At 48.2% G+C, this 12,580-nt stretch overlaps 1 protein-coding gene across 1 annotated transcript in view; it reads right to left on the bottom strand.

The window, feature by feature from the left end:
• Positions 1 to 12,580, bottom strand: part of HPSE2 (heparanase 2 (inactive)) — a 106,674-nt gene that overhangs the window by 16,016 nt on the left and 78,078 nt on the right. Inside the window, exons 6-7 of the mRNA XM_088169196.1 lie at positions 8,281 to 8,328; positions 194 to 287 (exon numbers count right to left, since the gene is read on the bottom strand). Of these exons, the coding sequence (XP_088025322.1) occupies positions 194 to 287; positions 8,281 to 8,328 (142 nt within the window). The remainder of the gene's footprint in view (positions 1 to 193; positions 288 to 8,280; positions 8,329 to 12,580) is intronic.

The following is a 12,580-nucleotide window of genomic DNA, read 5'->3' as shown; positions in this document are numbered from 1 at the left end:
TGGTGTTTCACCCCATGCCCTGAATGAGGGCTGGCTGCATTTGCACTGGGAGCACTGGGAGCAGCCACTCTCCCTCCCTACCCCACACCAGCTCTCCTGGGTCAATGCTGAGCCCTGGCCTTGAGCTGTGCCACAGCCAGGCACTGCAGGCATGGTGTCCCCTCGTCCCTGCAGACCCTTTGCACTTGCTCACCTTCTGGATTTTCCTGATCTGGTCTGACAGTGTGTCTAACAGCCGTGTTTTCAGGAAGTCTGTCACTTTGGCCACTCGACCATCAATGTAGTAACTGGAAGGAAATAAGAAGACAAGGTCAGACAGCTGGAAGTATCTCTGCCCTCAAACCATGTCCTCCTGTTCTGCTGCTGTCCCATACCAAAAAGTTTCCGTTGCTTGGAGGAGTCTCTGCTTGCACCCTGTCCTATCCTGGCCCTCTGGCCATGCTTGTCTGGCAGATGCTTCAGTCTCCAAAAGAGGATGTAAGGTGGACACACCCTGAACACTGAGCATCCTGCACTTCAGGAACCATGGGAAGTTTTAAAATTTCTTTCGCTGGTGAAACTCTGGGGGCATTATTTTAAAGGCTGGGAGCAAAATGGTACCTGCAAAGGCTTTGCAGCACTCTTGCACAACCTACACTTTCCTTGCTTGCTCTTCCAGAAAAATCCACAGCTGAATCCCTCTGTCAAGAGATGTCATGGCTTATTACCAGCAGAGGAAGTCCTGCTTTCACAAAAATACCTTCTGGCTTATGAATGTTGGGGATGTTGGCCAATGAATGCCAGGGAGTGTTTCCCATACAGGGAGCTGATTCCTGCTCTCCATGTGCTTGATTTTATGAAGTACAGCTACAGTGCTGCCCATAATAATGTGAATCATCTAAGTGTGAGAGAAAGGCTCTGAGGTGTCTCATTGCTGTCTCCTGGCCCTGGGACATAAGGTGAAGCATTCTGTCCTGTCTGCACATACCCTGTGTCTAGAGGTCATCTCAACCTGCTCCTCCTGAGGAAGTGTCTTGGGTTGTCACCTCTCCTCCATGCAAAGAGAAATGGCAGCCCTTGTACATCTCCTAGACGTTCCTGCCAGTCTTGCATGGAACAGGATGTCTGCTGCAGCATACACTGGCCTACCCGTGGGCCAGCCCTTTTTCTAATAAATAGGTATTGCAAGATAAAACTTTATGAACCTTCTTCTCCCAAATCTGCATTGTGCATCAGCCACTCACCACAGCAAGCCCCAGAGTATGTCAGAACCACGTTTGGGGGGATGGAGGTTCCCAGGAACAGCAGCAGCTCTGGCTGGGGCTGGTGGGGCTTAGTCATTGCCTCCCATCCCTCACTGGATCTACATCCACTCGGATTTCACTAGAGTTACACAGACACTTCTCCCTCCCTGCAGACCCCGGTGCAGCTGTGGGTGCTGGGAAGCATAACAGGCTAGAGAGCTGGGCTCTGAGGAAAGGTGGATTCACCTTTCCAGGGCTGCTTTCTCCACGACATGCATCTCATCTGCACCAGTGAGCAGCTGTAGCAATTGTAGTGGCTGTTTCACTTGGGTGCTGGAATGCAGGAACATCCCCAAAGGATGCTGAGGGCTAACTCAGCCTGAGACAGAGCACCTGGTACATGTGCAACATGCACAAGTGCCTGGAAAGGATTTTTATGTCCCACTGCTCCAAGTCCCTAAGTGTCCCAGAGCAGAATTCTGTTACAGGCTCAACTTGCAAATGCATTAAACGAGAGGAACCTCCTCTGTCAGCCCTCCCCAGGCGTGCAGTCCCAGCTGTGTCCCCAGCGAAGCATGGGAACATGCCAGGCACACCCCAACATTCTGTGACTGGGTAAGGAGGCAAGTGGCATTTCTGTATATCCATGGTGACTGGAAGGTGCTAAGGGCAGAGGTAATCTCGAGGGAGAATTTAGGAAATGTTCAAAATCATTCTGATCTCTTGCACACTATCGAACCGCTGGCTGCTGGGAGGAGAGCAGATCTGTGAGCAGCAGGCAGTGGTGGGGTTTACACAGATTACTTTTTAAGACAAAATTACAAAGCAGTGCTCTCCGGGGATGGCAGATGTTTGGATTTTAGCACTGCACTAAAAACTGAACAGAAACCACTTTTTTAGACTGCTGTGGACTAAAAATCCCATCACCTGGGCTGAAAACTGGCTGAAAGACATAAAAGAAAGGTTACATTCACAGGGAAAAGATGGAGTTAGATAGACCTCACTCTGTGTATGACCCCTCAAATGCATCAGATTTTCTGCAGGGTTTAGCTACTTGGCCAATATGGTCCCAGAGCCCAGGATAAACAAAAAAAAAGACAAGCTTGTACCTCCTCACCACCTCTTTCAAGCACAAGGTGTGCTGTGACAGGCAGCCGAGGGGAGAGGACCAGCAGCAGACCCAGAGGAGGCTCTGCCCCCCAGAAATCTTGTGGAGGCAGCCTGGGGAGGTGCTGTTGTGCTCAGCACAGCCCAGACTCTACAGGGAAGAGAAATACCTGGAATACATGCCATGGTCACTTTTTTTTTTTTTTTTTTTTTTTTTTTTTTTGGACACTTCATTAACAGCCCAAAGAAGCAGAGCCTGGTAGAGGCATGAAGGGCAGAAATAAAATATCAGTATTCCTGCTTCAGTGTCAAGAATCCTTGGTAGCATATTTCCAGACTGCATGAAGATGGGAACACTTCGGCTTTGTGAATGTGTAAACAGAGCCTGAAGACAATTACAAGCTTCAATAAAATGGGAAAGGATCTCTTGTAAATCTGTCTGAGAAGTCTCCAGTTACCAACAGGTAGTTTCATCTCAGTCTAGGAAAAAGGGAAAATGGCAGCAGTTGCACAAGGCTTTTGAGGAAGAGAGTGGAACTGAGGTCTGTGCTGATACCTGGCTACTCAGGAATGGGTTTCCAGCTGTAGGCTTCATCTCACTGAGTTAAGGGCACTTCCTTTTCGCAGCTTTGGCCCTCAGTATAGGCAGTATAGAAATCCACAAAATGCAAATGACTGTCAGGCCTTTAAAGCAGGAGAAGAGCTCATTAGGTGTGGATTATTCCTTGGAGTAAAGGCTGCAGCTTTGCTGGTATTTACAATGACTCAGTGCACTTGACTTAAAGAAAAAAACAACAAAACAACAACCTGAAACAGTCACAACACTTCAACCTCTAAAAAAGCCAGCAGCAGCTGCAGAGATATCCAGCACTGACAAATACCTCCCCAGGCAGCCGAGCTGAGCCAGCCCCGGGGGCCATGGCACTCACATCTTCCTCTCCCATGTCCTACAAGGAGATGAATGGACACACTCTCCCCAGCGTGGGCAGGGGTTTCTGTCAGCCATGACTCTGCAGAGGCAGAGCACATGCAGCTCTTGGACAAGCTGTTTGTCTCCAACACAGGCTGACAGTTCTTTCAGTGGGCTCTGGGTATGGCGTGGCAACAGAGTTGGCCCTAAAGCCTAGGAGATATCAAGAGAGAATAGATATGGCCAATTATATACAGAGTCCCCCAGTTTGATGCCACCATCTCTATGAACAGGCACCCTGCAAGAACATGAGAAGAGGCAGCCAAGAAAAAGAGGGATCTAGCAACTAAATCCCAGATGAGACATACATCTTGAAGGAAATGCCACATACATCCACTTTTGGGTGGCCTATTATACTTTGGATGCCTATTATTCAAAGCTGAGACAAATTCTCCCCCCTCAGCTTACATTACCTCACTTCTATGCCATAGAAACCCAGATGAGATCAGCACACTTTGCAAAGGGAGGTGACTGGGCTGCTCCAGAGGTGGCCAAACCAGAGCGTGGTGCAGGGGAAGGATTCAGCCAAGGGCTGGGCACGAATTTATGCCAGTGCTAGGAAATGAGCCACCTCAATTCCTGGCCCTCCATCCTTGGGTGGAACTGTAGCATGGGACAAAGATGAGCTGAGAACAGTAGTGAGGCAGGGCTGAACACAGCTGCCAGTCAGAAATGGCCTTGTTTTTGAGCAGGCTGCAAGGCCAGGCTGCACACAGCTCCCCACTGGCTCCCAGAGAAGGACAGTGCCAGGCACCAGAGCACGTGGGGCAATTTGGGCACTGGTTACATGTCTCTGTCCTCTCACCTCCAGGTCTTGTGTTGCATCTAAAATGGTTTTCTGGCAAGATCCATGATTCGCTGCATGGGACAATAAGCATTGTACCATGCTTAATGAAGGCAGTGCACTGATTCCTGGGCAGCTGGTTTCATTTACATCCTCCTTCATTTTAAAGAGAACCTTTGCCCCTATTATCTGACCTCTTCTTCTGTTGCAGTTAATTACATTAACGCCCACTTCCCAAAGCTCAGGAATTTCCGGATCTACTTTGTTGCCTGCTGCTACAGGGAGAGTCTGCTTGGAATTAGGGCACCCCCCCGCCAGGGATGCTGAACAGGGCAGATCCTCACAGTCAGCATGACACTCTGCTGCCACTGCAGCTGTGAAACTGAGACACCTCTGCTGACAGGTGGCCCCGAGCCATGAACATCTTCCTGAGGAGAGAGGGTCTGCAGCGCAGGATGTGGGACAGCCACACTGCTTCTCCTGGAGAAGAGAGGCAGGATGTGACCTGCTCCTTCCAAACACCTGCAGGCACAGATGAGAGGTGCTGCCCACCTCCAGTCAACTAATAAATGCATTGATGAAGAGTGATTGGGGGCTGTTCTATGGCTCCAGAGGCACGACTCACACCCACACCTTTCTCTACCCCCAGACAAGATACATTTGCCTGTTCCACCACTGGGAGCCATCCCTGGCCTGTGCCATCTCCTCAGCCTTGCCCTGGCATTGCCTGGAAATGTGCTAGTGGCCAGGGCCATGGTGCTGCCAGGAACTGTTCCCTCCATCAGACAGTGAAGACGAATGCAATCCAGTGGGCAAATAAACCAGACCAGGTTTATTTACAGGTGCAAATGGGTCAGAGACTCCTTCCTGCAACCCCTTCCTCCACACAGCCTGTGAAGCACAACTGGCAGCAGCTGCCAGTGGCTTAGGTTTACTAGTGCACTCTGAGCACTAGCAGCAGGCTGAGTTGAGCCCAAATATACATCCTTGGTATATACACTGGTGGGTGTGCCCATGCTGGGCAACTCTCTCCTGGCACCTTTGGGAAATCTGTCCTGTGAGCATCTACCCCTGCACACGCAATGTGACTAGGCCAGAAGAGATGTCACCCAAACCAAGCCAAGCAAAAGCATTTTAAGCAACATCTCACACACGTCTGTGTGTCTGGCACCTCTGATTTGCCACATAGGACAAGCAACTTTCTGTCTTGGAAGAGAAAGTCCAAGAAGCCACAAGGACAGATGTCCATTGGTTTTGAAGATGCAAACATTTATTCTCCCCATAAGTAATAGGAATTTGTGTTTCAGAGGCAGCGTTGCATGAGGATTTGCCCATTAAACATGACAAACTTGGAGCTGTGTGCAAGACTGCAAGACTGTGTGGAATGAAAAACCAGCTGTGCAGACTGAGAGTGTGCTCAGGGATGGAACTGGGCACAGCTGCAGGTTTAAGTGGACAATGAATCTTCACCATATGTGAGGACACCAGTGCAGATCAAGGAGATGGCTGTGGGGAGGATTCTGGGCAGCAGAAACCCACATCCAAAGGCTGAAGGGGTCTGCCTTTACTCATAGCCAAACATGACAATCTAAATCACCAGGGAAATGCCAAAGCTTTGGGAGCCACTGTCACACTGTCCTTTAGAGGAAATTCCCCGAGCACTTTGAAGCCATTCACACATCCCTCTCCAGCAACACTTTACTTCTGAAGAGGGAGGCTCACATGCTGAGTTATGTTATGTATGTATGTGAAACCATATTCAGTTGAGTGAGTGAGGCTCAGTGGTGAGCTGCTTATTTCTACCCAGTGTCACTTCTATATCAATTATATTTCAGATATATTCTGTTTTCACACAGAGAATAGGGCTCCTTGCAATATATTCCCTTCTCAATTCCCTTTCTGGATTGAGCACAGACTTTTCAAAGGAATAACAGATTTGACAAATTTATAACCAATATCCCAGGAGAATGTTAGGGTTTGGAACCAAAATGCTCATACTTGAAATTAGACAGCAGTTTAGTTTCCTGCTAATAATTTTCTTCTTGGATACAAAGGAACTTGTTTTGTTTTGTTTTGCTGTTTGGAGCAGAGGGATGAGACACTGTTTTGACATTTATTCATAAACAGTACAGAAGCCCAGCTCAGAGCTGTGGCCATTGCCAGTCCTCACAATCACATACGAGTGCTATCTCCAGAGCTGCAAACCCTGGCTGGGGGAGAAGCAGGCACACTGCAGTGGAAATGGGTCAGCAGGCAGCAGCTCAGCTCTGCTGACCCTTGTGGGGAGCTGCACCAGCCCTCCCAACCACGAGCTGCTGCTTCAGCACCAGACCTGACAAGCACTTCAGACTGATTCTATAAGAAAAGCTTTCAAAGCAGCCATGCAGGCAGATTCCCTGCACACCAGATGAAACTCCACATCTGAAGCCTGGAAGATTGTTCCTTCAACTCATCCAAGGGCTTGGCCCAGCCATCAAGCCCTGTTGCAGAAAGCAAATTCCTGGACTAAGTAAATGCGATCAGCACATCGTGTAATCATGAAAAGCAAATTCCCAGATGACACATAGATCATCATTGCACAGCATGAGCCTGTAAGTAACACAAATTCTGCTCCAATTGCTCTGCTACCCCACTGTCCCCCTTGCAGCAAGCTGCTGCTGCCTGGCAAGGAAACCCAAGGAGCTAAACACCCAGGCAAGCACAGAGAAAAGCCAAGTTCCAGGAATGGGACTCACAGGTTGCTGGTCATGTCTGGTGCTATAAAACCCTCTAAGATGCCAACGGTTGCTTCTGCAGAAGCCTCCAAGGTTAACCCACTGACACAGAGACCACAGATGTGCTTGCAAGAAAACCTCGTATGTTAAACCTCACTGAGCTCTACTTAAGAGCAGGTCTTCAAAGGGCCTTTACAAGTGATGGATTTACAGGCCCCACTACTGCCCTTGAGCAAAGCAGCCTGAGCACCTCATGAAAGCTCACTGTGAGGAATCAACTTGGGAACAAGACCTGTGGGCAGCACACTCAACCACACCCTGGACCTGAGACCCTGGCTGCCATGCTCAGGCCAGTGTCCTGCATGGGAAGTATAACCCAGCATGACAGCAAATCCACTTTTTCCGAGAACAGAATGGTCTCACCATAGTTTTTTTCCTCCAGTGAATACTTGTCTCTGAAATGTGTCCTTTCTGTGGCAGGAGGGAGTCCTGCCTGCCCCACAAACCCTCTTGCTATCAGTTTTGGTGGTCACTGCTGTGCTTGTGACCTTTGCCCTGATGTTTGCATTCCCACTGCAGAGAGCCACAGCCTGCTGGGGAGCCTACTCTGGCCACAGCATGCAAACTGGGGCAGGTGGAAATAAGAGGAAGAAGATGATGTTTCTGGATTTTCCCTCAAATAAGAAAACCTCTCCCTCCACAGGGTGCTTGTTACACTCAGTGCTACAGCTCAGAGCTTCCTTTGCTCTGCTGAAATGCAGCATTTGTAGGACCAGGAGGAAAAACAGGTAACAGCATCTCTGTCAGCCTCAGCTGGGCCAGGATCTTGGATGTTCATCCCCTTTTAACTGATATTTGCTCTGGGCTTCACCTGCATGTAGGACACAGCGGTGTGTCTGTGGACAGCCTTACAAAGCAGAGTGGGGGCTAGGGCATTATTATTTACCATTGGACTAAGATGCCTCTCCCTTGTCTGGATGAACCAGTTTAGATTCAGGCCAGTGGGTATGAGGAGACAGTGACTGGGGTGAAAGGAAAAGGGCTTTCAGATAGTTCCTTCCATCTGTCACAGATGGCCTTTGCCTCTTTGTTGTACTACCCAGGCCATCCCCGGAGCTGCCTGTCCTCCTAGCTGCCTCTGGAGACTCAGCAGTCCAGTTCAGGGCTCTGTTTCCCTGGCAGGCCAGGTGTGGACACACACATTTAGAGAGCTAGCTGCATGCCACAGCCAGGTATGCAGGCAGTGGTTTTTTTATCCTGTGTCTCAGCTACAGAGGTAAAGGTTATTACATCCACTCCTGTAATTGTCTGAGAGGCTCGACAAAGAAGGGCAGAGCCTCCTTCACCTGTCTAAATTCAGCAGGACAGAGGAGATGGGTGTAGCACATCTGCCCCTTTGACACCCAGAGAGCACATCAGCTCTGTTCCTAGAATCTGTGATCAGTGTACTGAGAGTTGGAAAATGGAATGGTGAATACCTACTGTTGCCAGGTAACAGCATCCACCGTGCCGCCGGCCACTTTCATGAACCTAAGGGAAACAGAGGAAGAAACCAGATAAGCCCAGTGTTGTCACAGGGGAAATCCTAAAATAACCAATGCTCATCCTGTATCACAAGATACCAAAGGTGGCCACTGTACCCACAAATACTTTCTAATGAAGCCTTTGTGTCCTTAAATAGGAGGAATAAATCCAAATGCTTGTAGCAAGCACAGGTGAGAACAACGAAGTGAAACCCAAGCAGCAGCAGAGCTCTGGACATCATTTTAGAGCAGGTAGGGAGAGCTTTTGGAACATAACAGCATTTCAGGAACAAGATCTTGAGGTATGTATTAAGTTCTGTGACTTTAACAACTCTCAATAGCAATTAAAGAACATGTTTGAAATGTCCATCTTAAAAGGAGATACTTCTTAGCCCCCAATATGTATTTAATCTATGCCTGCATTCAAGCAAGGACTGGAAAATGGAAGAAAATGGAAATAAAACCGAGCAAAGCTATTAGGTGCAAAAATGCCACCTCCCGCTCAGGAAGCTCCTGAGGAAGGGAGGAAAAGCTGGACTGCTAAGTGCTTTCCTTTTTTTGACTCTTCCTTTGGCATTGGCTATTAGCAAACTGATGGGATTCTGACCTGGGTGTACTTTTGGTTTATTCCATTCCTATGCCTAACCACAGCACTTCCATGGACAAGGTTAAAGTCAGTCAAGGTTAAATATCAGGGTATTATTCTCCTGATGGCTTCTGACCTGACTAAAAAGATGCCTCTTCCAGACAGCTCATGTTTGAGTCAGACTTGAGGCTACACAGGCCCACCTGCTCACACTGCCAGTCCCAAAACTAAAGCAATTCCTAATCTTGGGCACCAAATGCAACCACCACAAGATGAGCTGGTAGCTGCAGGGGTCTCTCCCTGGTTCCCCAGCCCAGCAATCCAAACAGAACCTTGGGAAACTGCAGCTCCCACGAGGAAGCCCAAGCAGTTCTTATATTCTTATGTTTAGGGGCATGGATATGGAAACACATAAAGGCACGCTCCAACTGGACAGGCACGTTGTCTGTGCAGGAGTGCAACGTGCACTGTGTGGCTGATGCATTTTGGAAGTGATAATGCACACACATGAGAGGAGACATTTGCTTGAGCTCAAGAATGTGCTGAGAAAGGAAACGATGCTGTATTTTCTGGGGCTGCTTTTGATGCACAAGGATTCCAAGAACACAGCAGTAATGTCACAGCTGTCCCAACTCCACACAGGGATGAGTGGTGCTGGGTCCAGAGACCCCAAGGAGAGTCCCATGACTGAGGGTAGGGAAGGGGAAGGTTTGTGAGGAGAGACCATCAGACTATTTGTCATGGCAGGGACGAGCAGCAGCTTTCCAGCACATGAGCCTCTAATCAGGTCTGAAATGAGAGCACCAAGCTTCAGGCTAAATATAGCTCGGAAACAATCATTCTGACTTTAAATTAATGACCATGGTCAATTATAGACTGGGACAAAAGGGCAGCTGGACCCTGTGGAGCATAAGAGGATGCTGGCAAAGGCAGCAATAATAAATCCCTGCAGACAGAGAGGGAAAAGATACAATTAGAAATGGAAAAACAATAACATGTTGTAAACTCCTGTAGTACTGATGCATCCCCGATTCTGCTGCCCAGCAGTGCTGTCTGTGAGCTCAGCTCCCAGGCTCTGTAAAAGATGAAAAAGCCTTTCTGAAATGCTTTTATATCTCTCTTGAGGGCCAACCCTAGAAGACTGGTGGCAATGCAATGGCTGGGGACAGTCCCTCCCCAGCTGAGCAGGGGGAGAATATCAGCTGGGCCAGCTCTAGTGCAGCCATAGGGAGAGGTGTGAGCTCCCCACAACTCATACTGGTCACCTGGAAAAAAAAGAAAATTTTGCAAATATTGCTGAGGAGGCATTTCTGTTGTATAAAATTAAGCCTGCAGAAATATGCCAAAAGAGTCAAAAACCCCAGCTCCCAGGTTTTAAATTCTCTCTACAGGGGCTGCTGCATAAAATGTAATGCACAAAGTCTATAAGAGTGAACTAATGAACTCTAAACTGAAATTATGAACACAATCTGTATTGAATTTGAAGATCAATATGTTGCAATTGGATTTGAAGATTAGCCCAACTTGTTTTCTAAGCTCAAATGCTTTACATTCTGGATGAAAGTAAACCATCCTGGACTTTGTTGAATCACCTCTTCAGGCTCAGCTTGGCACTCTCCTGTCACAGACCAAAATGATGAGCAGACCAAACTTAAAGAAAGAAGCTCTCTGGTTTTCCTTGCCATCTCCATAGGGCTTATAGCCCCCTTGAAGACACACACAGGCTGCAGTGATGTTTGGGCAGGGACTGAAAAGCAAAGCAAACTCTCATTATAACCTCCTGGAGCAGCAGAAGCAGGACATCCATATGCCCCATCTCTTCTCTCTAGGAAGCTACTTAGCCTCTTGATAAAAAGTTCCTGAGAAACTGCCCTAGGGCACAGGCATCACTCAAGCAGCACAGTGCAGACCAAACACAGAGTAGAAAAGCTCTGGCTTGCTTAGTGTTCCACTTCTGCTTCTATAATGGCAAGATAAATCAGTTAGTTCTGGCAATATTAAAATCTTATGATAAAACATACACATCTAGCTCAAATTTTCTTTTCCACGTCTGTTTTTCTTTCTTTCTGTTTTCTTCCTTATTCCTTTTGTTGGGATTTTTGCAAGATGAAGTTCCTGGTAATTCTTCAAGTCCTGCCTTTAGAGGTGGAGCTGTTCCTGGAGCACCCCAGACACCTTGGGCAATGGTCTCTACTCTCCAGAGGGAACCTAGGGCAGCTCAGCAGCCAGCAAGTGCTACTGCAGGAACAAGAGATGAAACCCTAGGGGAGGTGGAGATGCAGTAATGCACAGGTATCTAAATAGCCTTGTTTTAGGAATAGGGATTTAACGAATCCCTTTATTCCTACAATACCTGTGCTGCTCCATCCATAGATTTTGAGGCCAGTGAAGATCCATCTGGTGCAAATGACCAGTGCAAATGAAAATCCAAATTTTCATTTGGGATTTCCTGGGCTGTGCAATTTCCATGTGCGGGGCACGGCGCAGGCACAGTGAACCAGAGCCTTCCAGGGATGCTCAGATCCCTGAGCATGTGCTCCACAGATGGGCTGGACTGGCATGGTAAATCTGCCATTTTCCTACACACCAGGGTCTCTGTGAGCACCAGTTGATCCTGCAGCACACGTGCACTAAATCCCTCCCAGGAGCCATGGGACAAGCTCAGCCCATGCTGTGCAGGCAATAGGGGCAAGTGCTGTAGCGTTGCCCTGTAATTCAGGAGGGTGGCAGCCAACACCTGCCCATGTAATACCCCTGGCTGGATTTCCACATATCAGAAACCTGGGCACATGTTAAAGTCCTCAAGAAAAGTCTTTGAAATGCTCTGGGACAGCAATTCTAGGTGAGAAAGCAGAAGACATCAGAGACATGTAGAGGAATAGGAATCTTGGGTAGGGAGGTTTTGATTCTGAAGATGAGCTTGATAAGGACATCTAAGTGACAGAGAATAGGTTTAGATTAGGTATTAGAAATAACTTTTTGACTCTGAGGGTGATGAGGCACAGGAGCAGGTTGACCAAAGAAATTGTGGACGCCTCATCCCTGGAAGTGTTCAAGGCCAGGTTGGATGGAGAACGGAGTAACCTGCTCCACTGAAAGGAGTCCCTGCCCATGGCAGGATGGTTGGAACTGGATGATCTCTAAGTTTCTTTTCAATCCAACCCACCCCAATACTCTGTGATATGTCAATTCTCTTACCCTTGCAGCTGGCTCTGTGCCAGCATCCCATGCCACCACTGCTACCTGTGGGGCCCTGCATTTAGCTAGAAATGAGAAAAATGTAATTCGGCATTGCTAGGTGGCTGTAAAAGTTCACAGCTCTGTCCCAGACATGGTGGTACTAGCACAAGGTGGGGCTCACCTCACAGGTCATGGATGAGCTGAGGGGACAAGGAGCAGGAGGGCTGCAACACCTCAAGATGGTACTGACACCCAAACTCTGTATTGTGACACCATGGGTCAAATCTGACCTCTTCCAGAACATCTCCCATAACCACATCTCCTAGAACCACAACTTTCACTTCAGTGTTGGCAGATATTTGGAACACATCTCCTGTCCTGATTCAATACTTGTCAGTCATGGAGCACCTGCTGCAACCTTAAGAAAATTGCTCCCATGGTTAATTAGCCTCCAAGTACGCTATTTCTCATTTGAATGTGTCTGGATTCAGCT

This window comes from Sturnus vulgaris, chromosome 8 (assembly GCF_052056855.1).
Source record: "Sturnus vulgaris isolate bStuVul1 chromosome 8, bStuVul1.hap1, whole genome shotgun sequence".
Lineage (NCBI taxonomy): Eukaryota > Metazoa > Chordata > Aves > Passeriformes > Sturnidae > Sturnus > Sturnus vulgaris.
Note: the sequence above shows the minus strand (reverse complement) of the source record. Positions and strands in the feature narration are given on the sequence as shown.